This window comes from Miscanthus floridulus, chromosome 2, assembly GCF_019320115.1.
Source record: "Miscanthus floridulus cultivar M001 chromosome 2, ASM1932011v1, whole genome shotgun sequence".
Taxonomy (NCBI): domain Eukaryota; kingdom Viridiplantae; phylum Streptophyta; class Magnoliopsida; order Poales; family Poaceae; genus Miscanthus; species Miscanthus floridulus.
The window spans coordinates 67,112,166-67,134,268 of NC_089581.1; the positions used below are offsets into that span (position 1 = coordinate 67,112,166).

Genomic DNA, 22,103 nt, shown 5'->3' on the forward strand with positions numbered 1-22,103 from the left:
CCGTGGTGTGTGGGCTTAAATGATGGTTTATGGCATCATAGATATTAATTAAGAGACCCCAAATCCTTATTTTATTTAATAAAATACAAAAGGAAATTGAATAAAAGTTATAATAAGTACAAGACCTTCGACTTAATGTGTATAAAAATTGATGCAGCTAACAATATTTAAGTTTTAAAGTAAAAAAAAACTTAGATTGATAGCATCATAAGATATGTGTGGTATAACAAATTAAGCCACCACAACTTAAACTTGGGTTCAAACAAAATGAGTTCGAACAAAATGGATAATGAAGACACATGAAGTGCCATGTAGAACCACAAAACTATAGATGTGGATGAAAAACATATAAAGTAACTGATAAGTTGATCAATCAGTAGAAATTATAGAGTATATATAAGTATATAAGTGTGTTAAATTAAAAATGGTAAACAAAAAATAAAGAAAAAGCAAATAGATAAGAAATTTTGATTAGTTATAGGTCGATCGTACGAAGGAAAAAAATTTATACTTATATATGTCTCTCTTGAGATCTAGCACATGTAGGCGCAAAGATTGATGGACTAGCTAGTTAATCTAACTACAGCAGCCAAGAGCTAGAACAACGAAATGCAAGCATCAGAACCAATCATTAGCTCGAGCACGTCAAAGTCTGGTAGTTATGGGCATGTGCTGATGCACATAAAGTCCTGAATACAGGCATCCATGACACGTTCCATCCGCATGCAGCATATATAAAGAGTTAATTTAATTTAACAATTCAATTAAAAAATTTACAAAACATCTAACGCCCCAAGGTATCATTCGAAGAAAGAACCTTGGCCTTCAACTATAACTGAGAAACGACCCTCTGAAATCTGTGCAGATAACCTGTATTATTTTATGGGTTGCCGCCAGTGATACATGGATGACTTTTAGTTAACCAACCTTAAAATTCATTCCCAAAGTCAAATCCAGATCCTAGAGGTATTCATGAGTTACAGTTAGTAGGCTATGAAACCTTCCGTCAACAAAAGCACGATCTTTCCGTTTGCACATTGTTGAAGAACCTAAGAATCCTGGCTCTCCAACTGAGCCCAGATTTTACACGTCTCTAACAGTATGTCATTTTGGCTTTTTTTATAAACATGATTTTTACTATGCATTTAAACTGCTACGGAGCTTCCTGATCAGGTATCCTTTGAATAACTTTCATCAGCCTTCCCTCTGCGGCTATCACCCATGAAGGAGGCAATGCGTGCGCTCTTCCAGGTAGTGCTGGAAAGGTACGGCTGCGACTGTCACGTAGGTCGGGGTTGGCCGCCTTAGTCGCTCAATTCTACGGCCGTATATTACAATGTTAATGATTTTGCTTGCTTAGTTTTCCGGTCTCACTGTTGACTCGCTAGCGAGAATGGAAACATTGTTATAACGTTTAAACTTCATGTCCGCTTAATCAAACACGGGCTCAGACCCAATCATGAAAAAAATGAAAAAACAAAACGATTTATAGTTTGGGAAGGAAGGAATACTTATAGTTTTAGAAAGTACACACGCTGTTAAATTTGAAGCCACATTATATTGTTCCTCCAATCATACAAAGGTTTCGTGCAAGTTTGTCACGTGTACGATGCATACCATCTCGTCGGCCTCTTCACGAAATCATGAAATTTCTTCGGAGATTCTTCGGTTTGCAAGCATCGTACGTGACAACTTGCGTGAAACATTCTCAAATTTTTATCACAGCCTCCACATATGATATCATGACATCTTGACAAGTTTCATGATTTTCGGACTTTGTTTGTTTTTTATAGAATTTAAAAACAACTCGACCGCAAGTTCGTGGTCATGTTTTATGAACAAGATGTTCGAAATTGGTGGTCTGTTCCTGGATACGGCCTCACATTATACTAAATAATATGAATATCATTTTTTCATTCATTTTTTTATTATTCGAATGACTAGCGGTTATAATTTGAATTATCCAAGAAAATTCAATTAAATGAAATAAATTAAAGAAATATAGAAAAAATCCAAGAAATGTGCCACGTTGGAACATGGAGTACCAGGTATTGTATGAGGACTGCAGAAAAAGTTTGGAGGTTAAAAGTGAAAAAAATGGTTTGCCGAGTGTCAAAAAATGACACTCGGCAAATCACCGCTTTGCCAAGTGTCAGGAGAAGACACTCGGCAAAGGGTTAACGGCGGCTACCGGCCGTTAACGGCGGCGGCCCTTTGCCGAGTGCCCGACACTCGGCAAATCTGGTCTTTGGCGAGTGTTATTGTTTGCCGAGTGCTCGGCACTCGGCAAACCATCTCTTTGCCGAGTGCCAGTTGTTTGCCAAGTGCTTTCTCTCTGGCACTCGGTAAATAGCCTTTTTGCCGAACGCACGATAAAAAGCACTCGGCAAAGTCTGAGACACTCGATAAAGAAGCCGTCTCCGACAGTGACTGATCCATCCACTAACGGTGCCAACTGACTGCTTCCACCCACTAAATTAAGCGCCGCGCCTAGTTGCAGTATGGAAAGAATATGTTGGTTGCAAAAACAAATCAGCACCCGCGCTCTCTGATCAACCGTTCTGACATACTGTACTACGCGCAATCAAAGTCAAAAACTAGCAGTTACCTGCAATACTGCATGTGCTTCCAGTTCGCACCGCGCAAATGCATTACGTGTTCCATGACATGAGAATCAAATGAGATGCACGATCGACAGAACACCAACGACATTATCGCCGCTCATCTTCCCGCTTAATTAGTTTCGACAAGTTTCTTCAATATCTCCAGCAGGCCACTTCCTCCTATTTAAGCACTGAACCTAGCTAGGAGATCATCCACCACAGTAGCAACTCACAACTTCCAGATCACACGACAAGACAATCTGCTCCTTTTTCTGATTATTTCGTGCTCGTGCTCGTACTCGTAGCAAGGTCGCAGTCATGGCGCCCAGGATGTTGGTTCTGTGGGGTGTTGTTCTGGTGGCGGCGTCCGCAGCGACCAATGTGGCGGGCTGGTCGCCCGGCACGGCGACCTTCTATGGCGGGTCCGACGGGTCCGGAACCATGGGCGGCGCGTGCGGATACGGCAACCTGTACAGCGCCGGGTACGGCGTTAACAACGCGGCGCTGAGCCAGACGCTGTTCAACGACGGCGCGTCGTGCGGGCAGTGCTACGCCATCACATGTGATGGATCTGGATCACGCACGGGCAGCCAGTACTGCAAGCCCGGCAACACCGTCACCGTGACGGCCACCAACCTGTGCCCACCCAACTACGGCCTCCCCAACGGAGGCTGGTGCGGCCCGGGACGCCCGCACTTCAACATGTCGCAGCCGGCATGGGAGAACATCGGCGTCGTCCAGGGCGGCATCATCCCTGTCCTGTACCAGCAGGTCAAGTGCTCGCGCAGCGGCGGTGTGCGCTTCAACATCGCCGGCTCCAACTACTTCCTGCTCGTCAGCATCCAGAACCTCGGCGGCAGCGGCTCAGTGGCAGCCGCTTGGGTCAAGGGCGAGAAGACGGGGTGGATCCAGATGTCTAGGAACTGGGGCGCTAATTGGCAGGCTCTCTCGGGGCTCACCGGCCAGGCGCTCAGCTTCGCCGTCACTAGCACCGGCGGGCAGTACATACAGTTCCTGAACGTGGCGCCGACGTGGTGGCAGTTCGGACAGACCTACTCCACCAATCAGCAGTTTTACTACTGATCCATCCATCGATCGGGACGAAGCTTTCTGATCTGTTTCTGTTGATCTTCATATAGTATATTGTCCGCATGGCAAGTGCCGACGTGCTGTGTCGTGGTTTTGGCAGAGTTATTCAGCGCCAGACGAACCGTGGCCGTGGCATGTTTGCTGTTTATATAGCTCTCATTATCTGCATCCTACCTTTTTTTTTTACCCATATATACTGGCATAATGGCATTACATTTATACGTATATGCAAAATTGTTGACGCCAGTTCAATCAATATGAAAATTACATTACCCATCTGTTCCTCCCATGTTCTAGAGCTCAACTTGTTTATTAGGTCAACGCAAATAAGTGGAAGGTAACAGCATCAATGGACAATGGGGAGGCACTACCTTCTGCTACCTGAAAATTTGGCTGCTTGTATTTATTCAATGATCGATCGTGGGTGCATACATATAGGCACGGTGGGGAGCCTAGATCGGCAGCTGCGAGTGTCATGACACATTGACAATCTAACACTCTGCCATAATCGGAAATAAGAGCACAACAAACATTCAGACTGGAGCGAAACTCCATGAAGATGGACGTCGACAGACCTTTAATGAGGATATCAAATTTTTTTCTGAAAAAACTAGAGGGGCCTAAGTCCCTACAGAGAAGCTTTATTAACAAGGCAAAAGGGGGGAAAGGTTACATGAAGTACTGTCGGGTTCATAAAACCGGGGTCCCCAATGGACCCGCTTTCCTACAAAACTCAGCCCAACAGGCAGCGCAGCGACAACACATGCCTGGACCGGCCCAGATACACAATGACTGGCCAAGACCACAATCCGGTCCCCAACCGGCACCTCCGGCCAGGAGATCTGGTCGGAGCCCCAACCAGAAGGCCTGGACGTGGTGGGATCGCAGTCCGACTCCGACCCTCTTTCTCCGACCGAGGATACGCTGGACCTCTGCTCGCTGCTCTTTCCCAACCGACACGGTCCGGGCCGACTAGCAACGACCGACTAGGGACACCCGCTCGGTGTGGGCCTAGAGAGTAGGCGGAGCAGATAAGGTAAGGAGCTAAAGTCAACCGCAATACCAAGGACCGTACCCTACCATGCCCTGCGCACTTGCAGGATGGTACCGTCAGGCCATGTCAGACAGACACGTTAGAGCATAAACAGTATTGTGGGCGCCATCGTTTGCCGTACCAGGCGAACACTGTACTGTCTGCCAAACGCATCAGAGCATAAACAGTATTGTGGACACCGTCGTTTGCCATACTAGATGAACACTGTGTAGCCTGCCAGATACAACAAAGCATGAACAGTAAGGTGGGCGACGACGGCCATCCCGTACCCGATGGCGTGGGCAACAAGACTATGCAGCGCTGAAAGGTCCTAATGGATAGAGGGGGGTGAATAACCTATTAAAAATTTCTACAACAACACTTAGCAAACCGGTTTGACAAATATGAGGCGAAGCGAGTGTTGCGCTAGCCTACTAAAAATGCAAGCCACCTACCACAATTCTAGTTTATTAGTCTCTATCCACACAATGGCTATGTTACTACATTAAGTTAGTGTGCTATCAAAGACTAACTAAAGAGCCATACTAACCAAACTAACAAGCTCTCACGACTAGCTACACTAAAGAGCTTGACAACTAGTTTGCGGTAATGTAAAGAGAGAGTGAGCAAAATAGTTATACCATCGAGTCGAGGAATAAACCAATCAATCACAAGAGTGAATACCAATGAATACCAATCACCTTGGAATCAAATATTGACACAATGATTTTTTACTGAGGTTAACTTGCTTGCCGGCAAGCTAGTCCTTGTTGTGGCGTTTCACTCACTTGGAGGTTCACGTTCTAATTGGCATCACACGCCAAATCCTCAATAGGGTGCCGCACAACCAACACAATATGAGGATCCACAAACCATGAGCAATTTACTAGAGTACCTTTTGGCTCTCCGTCGGGAAAAGGTCAAGAGCCCCTCACAATCACCACGATCGGAGCCAGAGACAATCACCAACCTTCGCTCAACGATCCTTGCTGCTCCGATCTAGGTGGCGACAACCACCAAGAGTAACAAGTGAATCCCACAGCGAAACACGAACACTAAGTGCCTCTAGATGCAAACACTTAAGCAATGCACTTGGATTCACTCCCAATCTCACAAAGATAATGAATCAATGATGGAGATGGGTGGAAGAGCTTTGACTAAGCTCACAAGGTTGCTATGTCAATGCAAATATCCAAGAGAGTGAGCTTGAGCCGACCAAACGGTATTTATAGATACCCCAAACAATAGAGCCATTGGCTCAATTATTGGGCTGACTGTGAGATGACCGGATGCACCAGTCGTGTGCATCGGACACGTCCGGTGGGTGACCGAACACGTCCGGTCGCTGCCTAACCGCCGTGTGTCCCATTCAAATGAAGTAGCCGTTCCTGCCACGAGTACCACACTCAACTACGACCGGACGTGTTTAGTGTGGACGACCGGCCGCAGGAAACTCAGCATCCGGTCGAGTCCAGAGAGCTCCTAGACGCGTCAAATGTGCCAATCACCAAGTGTATCACCTTATGCACATGTGTTAGCATAATTTCACAAATGTTTTCAAGGGTGTTAGCACTCCACTAGATCCTAAATGCATATGCAATGAGTTAGAGCATCTAGTGGCACTTTGATAACCGTATTTCGATACGAGTTTCACCCCTCTCAATAATATGGCTATCGAACCTAAATGTGATCACACTCGCTAAGTGTCTTGATCACTGAAATGAAATGGCTCCTACCACTTATACCTTTACCTTGAGCCTTTTATTTTTCTCTTTCTTCTTTTCAAATCCAAGCACTTGATCATCACCATGGCATCACCATCATCATGTCATGATCTTCATTTGTTTCACCATTTGGAATGTGCTACCTATCTCATGATCACTTTGATAAACTAGGTTAGCACTTAGGGTTTCATCAATTCACCAAAACTAAACTAGAGCTTTCAATCTCCCCATTTTTGGTAATTGATGATAACCCTTGCACAAAGATATGAATTGAAATTAAATTGAATCTATGTTGCTTGCCCAAGGATATTTACCATGTGTAAAAGGATATGGATAAGTTACATGAACCCCAAATGGTAGCAATTGCTCCCCCTACATATGTGCTAAGAGTTTGGATTGTAGCTCGCACATATGCTTAGATAGGAAATATGGGATACAATGTCTATCAAATGATGCTAAGGTATAAAAGATGGACCTTTAAAACGTGATACCAATCGGAGTGCACTATTATACCATCCTTAGCACCATTAGTAACTAGACATACACAAAAACTAGAATACCCCTGTGAGATCAACATTAGAAGTAAGCGTCTAGTTTTAATAAAGTGAGCATGAGTCTAGTTACTTTAACCTATGCATGCTAGTTTTTTTCATTTAATCAACCAAATCTACAACTAGCATACACTACACAAGCATGGATATTAAAATTTAAAACTTGTGCCATGCAAGCAAACATATAAAATGCACATTCAAATGCACCATACAAGTTCATGAGCTTGCTCCCCCTACTTGTGTGTTCAAAATTTTAATTGATTCCTTTCCTTTGTCATATCTCTCCCCCTATGTCAAATTCTCTCCCTTGTTGTCTTTTCACTATCTTAGTACACTATTTCTCCCCTTAACATTTATATATTTGTTTTTCTCCCCCTTTGTCATCAATGACCACAAAGGTTCAAAATATAGATAGGTTGAGATTATCAATGTCAATCAATGAGGTGAGGATCATTTTTCCAAATTTTATCTAATCTAGATCATTTGCTAAAGATATTTAACTCGGTTTGATCCAAGGACAAGCTTCTTCACACCTCCAAAATATGGGTTATCTTGTACCAATGTTAGTTAAACACTTAGAGCTCATTTTCTAGATTAAACACTAGATTTATAGGCCCACAACACATGTCATATGCTACCACCAGATCAAGTCAAGCCTAGAAGCAATAGTGGTACCATGCAATCATCAAATTCATTTGATTTTCATGAATGAGCCTATTAAATATGAAAGATGACTAGATACACTAAACATGTCCTTAGCAAGGATGTATGCCACCTATGGCAGAACCTCCTAAGGAATCAGGCCCACGTGCACCTATCGTTGTCTTAACAGACCTCGGATAGCATACACGAGTTCCCAACAACTCAACAGGTTTGTCGGGTGTCCTCAGGAAACCCGAATCATCCACGATTCTCTTTTCAAACAGGATCCCAATCATAGATATTGCAGATTACAACAGTTTATTCAAATATATACCAGAGTAAAAGATAGCGGAAGTCTTAAGATAACATAGTTACAAACCAGTTGTTTTCAAACTTACAATACCATAAGTGTCATACAACCATAGTAGCGGGATAATATTACATTAACTTTATTTATCAAACAAACTAGTGCCTTGTCCAAAGGCCATTCATCACTCCTCATCGTCATTGGCTTCAAACACAGACATGCAGCAGGGACCAAAACAAGCCTGCGCATGTGACTCACCTGCAACAAGGGTTAACAAACCCTGAGTACAAAGGTACTCAACAAGACTAACCTGACATAATGGGGTATAAGACTTTTAAAGATGCAGGGGTTTGGGACAAGGTACGGATGTAGCAAAATTCAAAGTCCTTTGCCAAAAGCTTACTATTCTTATCCTATTTTCAAATTTTACCCTTAAGACCTTTAGTTCATTATCTCAAACTAATTGTACTTTTCCCATATTCCATCCCTTCTCATTCCATTCTTTTCTCATATTTTAGTAATTCACCAGTCCTGCATTGCTTCTGTAATGAATCAAGTCTCCATATCCGCGGAGCACCAGCAATTCAAATTGATTCAAGTCCCAGCTGGGGATTCCTTATCACACGACATATGTAGAACTTAATCTTGCATATATCAACCTCGCTACCGGATCCTCCTATACTAAGCCGTCTCCACGCCACCCGAGAGCACAGCACACCTCAAATCCGGCCACATTCCAGCCACGAGGGTACACGCTACTCCCGCCATCTCTCCACTCCCAGTGCGTGGGCATTTGTCTTAGTATCGGATTAGCCAAAGTAGGCTTACCAGAGTATGTGACCAGTACTACAAAGTGTCTCGTTCAGAAGATCCACAATGAGTGGCCTTTAAGCGACATAGTCGGCAACATTACCCAAAATTCAAGATAAATCACCCGACTAGTCTCTAGTTCATTCAACCTTCTTTCTTTCTTTGGCCAGTATGCTATCTTTGATTGTATCAAAACTTTTATTTTGAAAGCCCATCATAAAGCATACTAAGCATTCTACTCATTTGTAAATGAAAACATCTTCAAGGATGGTAAACAATTAACAAGGTAGGTAATGCATCAAGTAGGTAACATTTGAATTAATCAACTTAATGCAATAAGTAACATAGGTGATAAACTTTTCAAAGTAAACAAGGTAATGGTTTAATGCATAAACCGGGGCTTGCCTTCGTTGACGATCTCGTGTTCCGGATCTGTACCACAATTATCGAATCCCGTGATAACCGGGGATTCTTTCAGAACTTGCTCAACTAGAATCGTTTCACTCTCGGGTTCTACACGAAACGATAACATATGCTTTAACATGATGATAATGTAAACATGATGCTTTCATGGTACATGAAATGTAAAAACACCCGCAAATGATTTTCTTTCACGGTACAGTTGCAAGCCAACAAAACCAACTTGCAATCCTACCATCAAGAACCACACATGTGACTTGACCAAATAGATCTTGAAACTCTACTAGTCACAAAACATGAGCAAAACAAGATTCAACACTAATCAAACACTTAGGGTTTTCTTTTATTTATTTTTGAATTAATTTGGAAATAAGCCCAAAAATAAACTTGTTCCAAATGACCTTAAAATTTTATGTAAGCTTCCTTATGTCAAATTAGTGTACCAAAACAAATTTCATAATTTTTGGAATTATACAGTGGCCTACAAAAATCATGGAAATTGCATTTATTAATTAATGGACTGAATATTTGAACATTAAAAATTTATTCAAATTTCATGTTTCAAATTTTTAAACCATACTAGAGCATGTACAGAAGCTACACACAAAATTTCAGAATTTTTGGAGCTATGATGAATTTCCTACAAATTCCCAAAGATTCAGCACTATTCACAATTTCAGAAAAATACAAAATTGCACTGTTCTTCTTCCTCACTCGCACTGACAGCCAGGCCCCGCTGTTAGTGACTCAAGGAAGATGCACGGCGGCGCTGTCAGTTTCGATTGGCAAAACGCACCGGCAGTGAAGCTCTGGCGAAGCAGACCGCACCTACATGGCCTACTCTTTCCCCCGAACCGATCTCAGCTATCAGAAAGGAAGAAGGTGCACCGGAGACACCTCCATGCCGGGCATGGCGGCCTGGGCACGACGGTGTACGGCGTAGCCACAGTGACGTTGCTGTAGGGACCAAAGCGAAATGATCTTCATGTTCAGGAGCTCACCGCGATCACGTAGGTAGACTCGGTGAAGACGGAGATGTACTAGATCGACGGGACCACGGTGAGACCGAGGATGGTGGAGCTCCGGCCGGCTTCGAAGAAGACGAAGTCACGCGGCGGTGCTGACCGTCTAGAGGCGAGGCGAGCAGGTCGGGAATGAGCGGTAGGGCGAGGCGAAGCTTCTGGCCAAAGCAATTGGCCCTAGATACTACGGCGAGGACGAATTGCGCGAGTGCGGGCATGACACCGGCGGCGAGCAGTCGATGGGAAAACTCCGAAATGACGACGGCGTGCTCCTATTTATAGCAAGGAGGGTGTGCGGTGTTGACAGCACATGGGCGAACTCGCCACGGAGGTATTGGCATGTCACTGCGCGTGAAAGCAGCGAAATCAGATCGGCGGCCACATCCGCGTGGCGCCAGCGGCAATCAGAGAGGTGGATGTTGATTTTTTAAATATTTATAGAACTGCCACTGAGTCCATTTTTCAAATTACTCTCAAATTTTCTAAAGAAGTTGAAAATCTCCAAAAATAAAAGTTGTTCAATTTTTCAAACTCTACAACTTTGCTTCTAGGAATATTTTCAAATTCTGCCTCCATTTTGAAATTTGAATTTGGGGTGCATTTGAGCATTTGAATCATTTCAAAATTACGCCAAATTTTATATGTAAACTTGAAAAACTTTGAATACCAAAGTTGATCTATATAAAATAATCTCCAACTTTGCTTTTTGCCTCAACCCCAAATTCTACATGGATTTTGAATTAGTCAAAAGGGGCAAAAAGGACTTTTGTGATTTGAATTTGAATTCAAATTTGATTTGTCCTCCTTTTACTTAAATTTTGATTTTTGACCAGTAACATGGCCCATTAGGGTTATTTGAGTCAAATGACACATGACCTCACATGATCACATGAATTTTGACCATTATAGTCATGATCTTTATTTCAGATTTTGAATCACATCACATGAAATAACAACATTATGAATAAACCTTATTTAGTGAATGCATTCAAAACTTTATACTATGTGAATGCTTTGCAATGCACATGATGACATGTCGATTTTTAGTGCTAGGTCAAAACACCAGAGGTGTTACAACCCTTCCCCTTAAAGAAATCTCGTCCTGAGATTTAAAACTTAAGGCTAAGTAATGGAAAAGGAAATGTGTCAAGCTAACACATCATAACTTTATTCAAAAGGCTAGTGAGGGGGTTTTTCATTCTGTTAACAACAGGACAAGTTACAATATAGACAAGGTATTGCAACTAGATAGAAGCGAAGAAGTCAGGAAAGTTCTCTTCTAAGTAATCCTCGGACTCCCAAGTAGCTTCATCTTCAGTATGTTGATTCCATTGTACTTTGTAGAACTTGATTGTACGCCTTCGAGTAACTCGATCTTTCTGATCTAAGACTCTAATGGGGTACTCGGCATAAGTCAAATCAGGTTCTAGTTCTATATCACCAAAGTCGATCTCTTGGTCAGGTACTTGAAGACACTTCTTTAACTGAGATACATGAAAGATATCATGCACCGCTGACATGTGATCTGGTAGCTTGACGCGATAGGTGACTGGTCCACATCGTTGTTGGATCTGGAAAGGACCGACATAACGGGGCGCCAACTTTCCCCGAATCCCAAAACAATGAACTCCTTTTATTGGTGATACCTTGAGGTAGACATAATCTCCCACTTTGAATTCTAGCGGTCGTCTCCTCTTATCAGCATAGCTTTTCTGTCGGGATTGAGCTACCTTCATATTGGCTTGTATGAGTTTAACTTTCTCTTCAGCTTCCTTGACCACATCCGGTCCAAAGAACCAACGTTCTCCAACTTCTGACCAATTTAAAGGTGTTTGGCACCTACGGCCATACAGTGCTTCAAATGGTGCCATTTTAATGCTCTCTTGATGGCTATTGTCATACGAGAATTCAGCTAAGGGAAGGCATTCATCCCATTTAGCACCAAAGGAAAGGACACATGCTCTTAACATATCTTCAAGAATTTGATTTACCCTCTCAGTCTGTCCATCTATTTGCGGATGATAAGCAGAACTATGGATAAGTTTAGTTCCCAAAGACTCATGTAGACTTTCCCAAAACTTGGATATGAACAATGACCCTCTGTCAGAGACAATAGTCTTGGATGCCCCATGCAGACTAAAGATTCTATCAAGATAAAGCTTTGCATACTGCTCCGCTCAATATTTATCTCAAACTGGTAAGAAATGAGCTATCTTGGTTAGGCGATCAACAATAACCCATATTGAATTGTAGCCTGCAGATGTCCTGGGCAATCCCACGATGAAGTCCATACAAATATCTTCCCACTTCCAAGATGGAACTAGTAACGAATGTAATGGACCTGTAGTCTTCATATGAACCACTTTGACTCTCTGACAAATATCACACTTGGCTACATATTGAGCTATTTCTATTTTCATTTTGGTCCACCAATATCTCTTTCTCAGATCATGATATATTTTATTACTACTCGGATGAATGGAGTATCTTGTAGAATGAGCTTCATCAAGAATCTGCTTTCGCAGCTCTGAATTTTTGGGTACTACCAATCTATCCTTGAACCATACAATATCTGATTCATCAATCTTGAAACATGTTGGTTTTCCAGATCTGACTTTATCCTTGATATGGGCTATGCCCTTACTTTTCCGTTGAGCATCAATGATCTGATCTTTGATAGTGGACTCAATTGCAATATTGGACAGGGAACCTTGTTCTATGATTTGTAAATTCAGATGCTCCATCTCTTGACACAATGTTCGTTGCATAGGTTCTACAATCAGACAATGACAATGACTCTTGCGACTCAGGGCATCGGCAACCACATTAGCCTTGCCTGGATGATAATGCACTTCTAAGTCATAATCTTTAATAAGTTCTAACCATCTTCTTTGCCTCATATTCAATTCTGACTGAGTGAAGATGTATTTCAAACTTTTGTGATCCGTATAGATGTGACATATATTGCCCAATAAATAATGTCGCCAAATCTTGAGTGAATGAACAACAGCAGCTAATTCAAGATCATGGGTGGGATAATGTTCTTCATGCTTCTTGAGTTGTCTGGAAGCATATGCTATGACTCTGCCTTCTTGCATAAGAACACAGCCAATACCAATTCCAGATGCATCACAATAGATATCAAATGGCCTTTCGATATCAGGTTGTGCTAATACTGGTGCAGTTGTCAGCAACTTCTTCAATGTCTGAAAGGCCTCTTCACATTCTATTGACCATACAAACTTAGTTTGATTTTTCAACAGTCCAGTAATTGGCTTCACAATTCTAGAGAAGTTAGGGATGAACCGACGATAATACCCTACCAACCCCAGAAAACTACGAACTTGATGAACGGTGGTAGGTGCTTTCCAGTTAAGGACTTCTTCTACCTTGCTCGGATCAACAGCTATACCTTCAGCAGATAGCACATGACCTAGAAATTGTACTTCCTCTAACCAAAATGTACATTTGCTGAATTTGGCATATAGTTGGTGATCTCTTAACCTTTGTAGAACAATACAGAGATGTTCCACATGTTCCTCTTTGCTCTTAGAATAGATAAGAATATCATCAATGAACACCACGACAAACTTATCCAACTCGGGCATGAAAACTGAGTTCATTAGGTACATGAAATGAGCCGGGGCATTAGTCAGCCCAAAAGACATGACTAGATACTCATATAGACCATATCGGGTAGTAAATGCTATCTTTGGCACATCTTCTCGTCTGATCTTAATCTGGTGATAGCCCGATCTCAAGTCTATCTTCGAGAATACCTTAGCTCCCGCAAGTTGATCAAAAAGCAAATCAATTCGGGGTAAGGGGTATTTGTTCTTGATGGTGACTTCATTTAACGGCCGATAGTCAACACATAACCTTAAGGTTTGGTCCTTCTTCACGAAGATAGCAGGGCATCTCTAAGGTGATGAACTGGGTTGAATGAAACCCTTGTCTAACAACTCTTGTAGTTGCATTTTTAATTCTGCTAGTTCTTTGGGTGGCATCCTATATGCTCTTCTAGACACTGGTGTTGTTCCTGGTTTTAGATCAATTCTGAACTCTACGTCTCGGTCTGATGGCAGACTAGGCAGATCATCAGGAAAGACATCCGTAAACTCACATACCACTGAAATTTTCTCGGCTCCTTCAACAAAAGTTGCACAGACTGTTCCCACTGTACTCTTAGGAAAGGGAAGTTGGATGAGAAGTTGGGTTTTGCTGTTAGGTGCATTTACGCTTATGGTTCTACACAGGACATCTATGATAGCCCCGTGTTGAGTTAAGCAATTCATACCAAGGATCACATCTATATCTTGATCCTTTAATATCAGCATATTGGTAGGGAACTTATAACCTCCCAAATCAATAGGTACATGCTAAACTACCTCCCTTGTATAGATTCGTCCCCCGGGCAACTATATATGGTAGGGCTCTTTTGTTTCCCCAATAGCTATCTCATGCTTCACAACAAATGTACGATTGATGAATGTATGGGATGCACCAGAATCAAATAAGGTAATTGCAGGATGCTTAGCAATGGGAAACATACCCATCATTACTGGTTCTCCTTCTAGAATAGATTCCACTTGAGTATAGAAGACCCTTCTAGTTTTCTTCTCAGCCTGACCCTTCTGATTGTTCTGAGCATTGCCCTTGTACTGATTTTGAGCTTGATTAATAGGGGCTTTGGGTGCATCGGGATTGTTCTTCCTAGGATACAAACATTCTCAGGAAAAATGTTTGGGTTTACCACAATTATAGCATGGAAAATTGTGATTCTGGGGAGTAGCATTGCGGTTTGCATTATTTGTATTATTTTGCTGCTGCGGTGCTTGATGAGTATAAGGCGTATTAGTTGCAGAGCGAATAAAGATCTGCTGCCTGCTTTGGCCTTGTTGTGGGTGGAATGATGCACGGCCATGATTCTAAGGATGGTAGACTATCTTCTGACGCTTTCCACTCGACGATCCGGAAGCAAATATTTTCTTCTTCTTCGCCTCCTTGTGTTGGCGGTAATTCTCTTCCGAAGTGATAGCAATGTTGATTGTCTCATGGTAAGTTGCGTTACCACAAGTTGCCATCATGGTCTGAAGTTTAGTGTTCAGGCCTCTAAGAAAATGATTCCTTTTTCTTCCTGTCAGTATTCACATACTCAATAGCATACTATGACAGGTGGTTGAAAAGCCCAACATAATGCATCACTGGGTGCTCCCCTTGCTTAAGAGCCAAGAACTCTTCTAACTTCATGGTCATCACACCGTCTGGAATATAGTGTGCCTTGAAGGCATCCTTGAACTCCCTCCAATTGATTTGGTGACCAGCGAGCTGTACTACCACCAAATTTGCCCACCAGGCACCAGCAGCTCCTCAGAGTTGCTGTGCTGCAAACCTTGGTTTCTGAACCTCGGTACAGTGAATCAGCTCGAACTTTTGCTCTATTGTCCTAAGCCAATCGTCTGCTTCTAAAGGTTCTTCTGCCTTAGAGAACACCGGTGGACGGATGTCAGTAAAATCCACATAGGTTGACTCATCATTTCTATTATTACGACGGCCATGATTAGGGTATGGTGCCTGCTGGTTCTGCGCCAATTCCCTTAACAGCCTAGCATTCTCTGTCGTTGCATTGACAAGTGCGGCTATGGCATCTACCATAGTCGAAGGCATTGGTGGAGGATTTGGGCATTCATCATCATCATGTGAGCCACTAGCATCGGTTCGGGTAATAGGACGAGGCATCTATTTAGAGAAACACATTTACTTACATTATTCTTTATTGAAAGCATTTAAAAAGATTTCATGCTACAAAGGGTCCTTATTTATTTTACATGTCTTGTATCCCACAAGACAACCCTGGTTTTCTAGGAAAGCAGTAAAGGAACTATTACTACTCTAAGCTTTCAGTCTTTGGCATCCGTGCCCATATCGGACGAAACCTCATTTTCATCTGAGAAGTACACTAACTCCTTAGGATCCTCCTCCTCTTCTTCATTCTTGACTTCTCTTGGATCTACAATCATTTCTTCATCTGTAACTTCACCATCCCCATGAGGAGGATGAAGTTGAGCGTACAACAGGTGGACATTCTCATGAAGAATGGCATTGTCCATCTCCAGGTCTTCTACGTAGAACTCCAACTCATGGACGCGTTCATTGGCCACATCCTCTCGTGTCCAGGCTTCATTCCACAGCTCCATGGTCATGGTGATGCCCCTTTGCATTTCCGCCAGCTCTTCTTGATCTTTGGCATGAGCTCGACGAAGAGTGTTGAGCTCCTTGTTAAGGTTCTCGACGTTGGCGGGGTTGCTTGAAGATCCTTCATCTCCTAGGATCTTGGCACTACCTTCACCAAGCTCATGGTTTCTTGGTGCCAACTGGTGACGAGGGACTCCATGAGGTCCGGTGGACTTGCGTGCAGTTTTTTTGGTCTTTGCCATAGCCTGTAGGATTTAAGGTAGGACTATAAGAATAGCTTAAGGATAAAGGAGGTTAGCAAAATAGGATTGACATTACTTACCCAACCACTATTAAGGGGAATTATTATGCGTGTTTTGCCGATCGGAACTGACAGCGCCGCCATGCGTCTTCCTTGAGTCACTGATAGCGGGGCCTGGCTGTCAGTGCGAGTGAGGAAGAAGAACAGTGCAATTTAGTATTTTTCTAAAATTGTGAATAGTGCTGAATCTTTGGGAATTTGTAGGAAATTCATCATAGCTCCAAAAATTCTGAAATTTTGTGTGTAGCTTCTGTACATGCTCTAGTATGGTTTAAAATTTTGAAACATGAAATTTGAATAAATTTTTAATGTTCAAATATTCAGTCCATTAATTAATAAATGCAACTTCCATGATTTTTGTAGGCCACTGTATAATTCCAAAAATTATGAAATTTGTTTTGGTACACTAATTTGACATAAGGAAGCTTACATAAAATTTTGAGGTCATTTGGAACAAGTTCAGTTTTGGGCTTATTTCCAAATTAATTCAAAAATAAATAAAAGCAAACCCTAAGTGTTTGATTAGTGTTGAATCTTGTTTTGGTCATGTTTTGCGACTAGTAGAGTTTCAATATCCATTTGGTCAAGTCACATGTGTGGTTCTTGATGGTAGGATTGCAAGTTGGTTTTGTTGGCTTGCAACTGTACCGTGAAAGAAAATCATTTGCGGGTGTTTTTACATTTCATGTACCATGAAAGCATCATGTTTACATTATCATCATGTTAAAGCATATGTTATCATTTCGTGTAGAACCCGAGAGTGAAACGATTCTAGTTGAGCAAGTTCTGGAAAAATCCCCGGTTGTCACGGGATTCGATAATTGTGGTACTGATCCAAAACCTGAGATCGTCAACGAAGGCAAGCCCCGGTTTATGCATTAAACTATTACCTTGTTTACTTTGAAAAGTTTATCACCTATATTACTTATTGCATTAAGTTGATTAATTCAAATGTTACCTACTTGATGCATTACCTACCTTGTTAATTGTTTACCATCCTTGAAGATGTTTTCATTTACAAAGGCGTAGAATGCTTAGTATGCTTTATGATAGGCTTTCAAAATAAAAGTTTTGATACAATCAAAGATGGCATACTGGCCAAAGAAAGAAAGAAGGTTGAATGAACTAGAGACTAGTTGGGTGATTTATCTTGAATTTTGGGTAATGTTGCCGACTATGTTGCTTAAAGGCCACTCATTGTGGATCTTCTGAACGAGACACTTTGTAGTACTGGTCACATACTTCGGTAAGCCTACTTCGGCTAATCTGATACTAAGACGAATGCCCATGCACTGGGAGTGGAGAGATGGCGGGAGTAGCGTGTACCCTCGTGGCTGGAATGTGGCCGGATTTGAGGTGTGCTATGCTCTCGGGTGGCGTGGAGACGGCTTAGTATAGGAGGATCCGGTAGCGAGGTTGATATATGCAAGATTAAGTTCTACATATGTCGTGTGATAAGGAATCCCCAGCTGGGACTTGAATCAATTCAAATTTCCAGTGCTCCGCAGATATAGAGACTCGATTCATTACAGAAGCAATGCAGGACTGGTGAATTACTAAAATATGAGAAAAGAATGGAATGAGAAGAGATGGAATATGGGAAAAGTACAATTAGTTTGAGATAATGAACTAAAGGTCTTAAGGGTAAAATTTGAAAATAGGATAAGAATAGTAAGCTTTTGGCAAAGGACTTTGAATTTTGCTACATTCGTACCTTGTCCCAAACCCTTGCATCTTTAAAAGTCTTACACCCCATTACGTCGGGTTAGTCTTGTTGAGTACCTTTGTACTCAGGGTTTGTTAACCCTTGTTGCAGGTGAGTCACATGCGCAGGCTTGTTTTGGTCCCTACTGCATGTCTATGTTTGAAGTCAATGACGATGAGGAGTGATGAATGGCCTTTGGACAAGGCACTAGTTTGTTTGATAAATAAAGTTAATGTAATATTATCCCGTTACTATGGTTGTATGACACTTATGGTATTGTAGGTTTGAAAACAAATGGTTTGTAACTATGTTATCTTAAGACTTCCGCTATCTTTTACTCTGGTATATATTTGAATAAACTGTTGTAATCTGCAATGTCTATGATTGGGATCCTGTTTGAAAAGAGAATCGTGGATGATTCGGGTTTCCCGAGGACACCCGACAGACCTGTTGAGTTGTTGGGAACTCGTGTACGCTATCCGAGGTCTGTTAAGACAACGATAGGTGCACGTGGGCCTGATTCCTTAGGAGGTTCTGCCACACCACCCAACTTCCAAGCAGATGGATCCGGGGCCATATAAATGGCAGCAACATTAGCACTAGAGGCCTTTTCTCCTTTATTGGGCCTCAGCTTCCAGGGGACATGAATCAGTTGGGGTACGGTCTCCTTGGTGGCCCAGAATGCGTGAGCCAGGTCACCAAACAAATTGAAGACAGATGGCTTTGAAGAGGAAGGCTTGGTATTAGAATCGAGGGAAAACCACATAGACTTAGATGTCGTGGCCACCTTCCCTTTATTTTTGCCAGGATCCTGTCCCATTTCTAAGATCTTAGAGTAATTGCACATCGCGGCAACATGACCCGTTTTTCGGCACGCGCGGCAACGTATTGGCAGCGACAATTGACTCGCTGGTGACCAGACAATAGACAATGGTTGTAGCCCATAGGCGAAGAAGGCCTGTCATTCATTGAGGCAGAGGAAGCATGGGCAGCAGAGGAAGGAAAGAGAATGCATTCAAAAATAGAGCGGCGCAAGCGCTCAAAAATAGGGCGGCGCGCCGGTGCCAGAGAAGAACGACGAAAAAGACGGTGGCTGCCTAAGGGGATGGCATTAGCGCCAGAAAGTGGGCCTAATTTAACCGCCTCAGCATAGGACTTTTGAGCAGGACTAATGGAAACCGAGGACCAAGAGTTAGCTTCTTCCTCCAGGAAATGTTGGAACTCAAGGCGCTAGTTTGGGCCACCATTACCCCAAAGAAAGAAGACTTTGTAATCATCACAGGTGAAGGACTGAAGGCGAGCCACAAAAAAACCGACCTCTCGGGAAGAAACATGGAACTTGAAAGTTCGATCACCAAGCCTGGCCACATTGAATTGTGTAGCAATGCATCCAATGGTGGCTTGAAGGATGAGGCCCACAGACTCAGAAGTAAGCCAGAATTTGCAGCGGCCAAAAGCAGCAACAAGAATGAAGGAGGAACGAACTGGGGAAGCACGGCAAATGGGAAGACCCAGTTCAAGACGCAATTCATCTTGGAGCTTAAGCCCTAGGGTGGGAGCTCCATAACAGCAAAAGCAGGAGAAGAAAGAACGGTGAGCAAGTATGAGAACACACCTTTAGGGACAATCAAGAATAGCCTCAGTGCAGAGGCGGGTGAGCAAGGGCCATCAGCATTCCCAGCACAGCGAGCTTCATGAATGGTGCCGCTGCCAAGAGGCCTGCAACGGGGGAAGAAGACCGTGGTGAGGCAGCGCCGTGTTTGACTCCCGCCTCCGCCGTCGTTGCATCACCACATGGTGAATGAGCAGCGCGAGTAGACTCCACAGACAATAGCTTTGAACTAGGGCCAGTAGTCTGAACACCTTGTGGGCATTCAACTCCGGCGAAGCTGCACTAGGTCAACACCAAGGGCCAACACCCCCAAAGAAGAAGGAGCTTGCCATGACGAGGGGGTCCAGTAGCAGTGCGCAGCATGGTGCTCGCTTCCCACTAGAGCGAGTTCAGCTCGGGTAAAAAAAGAGTGAAATACACTGGCGGCCCTTTAACTTGTCGGCTTATGCCAGTCCGGTCCACGAACTTGCATACGCGGAAAATGGGCCCCTGAGCTTGTCAAGTTGTTCACCGCATGTCCATTTCCCATCTGGCGTGGCCTCCAGATGACGTGGCAGCGCCAGCATGGCGGACGAAGCACGAGAGCCGCATGTTTCGATGTAGGCCCCTCACGTCAGGGTCGCCCCTACCTCTCGCTCTGCATGGGATGAACGCCGTAGCGGGCAGCGCTTGGACCATGCCTGGCTGCACCCTTCTCCCACATCCCCTGCATGACCAAGCACCCCCGCGCGGACCATTTCTACGCGTCGTAGCGCCTCGCCCTGAGCCGCTCGTCCCGCAGCGCCGAGTAAGAGATCCGCCATTGTTGGCATGGAGCCGAGCTCCTTGACCGGACTTTCCTCTCCTCCTGCGGTCTCTCTCTCTCCCTCTAAAATGGTGCCTAGAGTCTCACGTGAGCACTCTGCACTCACTCTGCTTCTCCCCGTGCTCCCTCTCTCGCTCTACAGGCGCCGCCGCCTCATCCCGAGCTAGCAGCGCCGCCGCCGCCGCTGTCGATCTCCTCTACCGCTTTCCAGCAGACACGAGCTTGTCGACGAGCTTCGGGGTGTCCTAAGGCACCCTCCATTGCTCCCACGCTCTTCCTCTCCCTCTCTGCGCGTCACTCTAGCTTGCCGGAGCTATGCCGCCGCGGCCGAGCCACCTCGCCGCATGTACCGCCGCTTCCGGACGTCCTCCGTAGCGGGGAATGTCCTAGGCGAGTTCGCCTCGTCGCGCTCTCCACCCCCGTGTGTAACCCGCACAGGCGCTAGCGCTCCACAGCGCCACCCCGCCGAGCTCGCCGTTGCCGGCCATGGGTGCCGCCGCGTCTCACGCCTCCCAGTCCACCAAACAGTGTGGACGCTGCGCTACCCCGCCGCGTTCAGTATTGAAACGTGCGGCTCATGTGCTTCGTCTGCCACGCTAGCGCTGCCACGTCGCCTGGAGGCCGCGCCGGATTGGAAATGGACCTGCGGTGAACAACTTGACAAGTTCAGGGACCTATTTTCCGCGTTTGCAAGTTCTTGGACTGGACTGGCACAGGCCGACAAGTTAAAGGGCCGCCAGTGTATTTCACTCTAAAAAAATATTTACTATCGTTTGGAAACCCAAATATTCAATTTAGGTTCTCTGATTTGAAATTCAAAATTTTAGATTTTCCGAACGACCTTGTATATTGACTAGGGATGAAAACGGATCGGATACGGACGGATATCACCGATATTACATTTGTTTTCATATTTCTGTTTAGATTCGGATCTAAATACGGATAGTGTCAACTATGTCGGATAGGATACGATTGGATATCGACATCATAAATATGCGATTTGAGTATTCGGATACGGATACGGTATCGGATATTGGATATCCGGACTCAGATACGGATAGATTTCAACCCCTCTAAACGGATTCGGTTTTGAATACGGTCGGAAAATATCTGTACAGTTTTCATCCCTAATATTGACATTTCATATACAAGGACCCCCTAGGGATAAGTAGGCTTGGGTTGCCCAGGCTTAGCTAGCTAGGCAAGCCAGAGACGAAACACGAACCAAATACATACTATGTGTTTAGCGAGGAAATTAATAGGGCAACACACTGGTTTATTCTT

The 22,103-nt window shown here is 43.8% G+C and overlaps 1 protein-coding gene and 1 pseudogene across 1 annotated transcript; one reads left to right on the forward strand and one right to left on the reverse strand.

The window, feature by feature from the left end:
• The window catches only part of LOC136536668 (expansin-A31-like), a 36,091-nt pseudogene that overhangs the window by 10,096 nt on the left and 3,892 nt on the right, over positions 1–22,103 (reverse strand).
• Positions 2,919–3,867, forward strand: LOC136539032 (expansin-A31-like). Its single transcript, XM_066530961.1, has one exon. It carries the CDS (start codon positions 2,922–2,924, stop codon positions 3,684–3,686), a length of 765 nt encoding a protein of 254 aa, XP_066387058.1. The 5' UTR covers positions 2,919–2,921; the 3' UTR covers positions 3,687–3,867.

Bases quoted from the DNA above. Each gene is read 5' to 3' on its own strand.
- LOC136539032 (XM_066530961.1), top strand. From the start codon at position 2,922: ATGGCGCCCAGGATGTTGGTTCTGTGGGGTGTTGTTCTGGTGGCGGCG.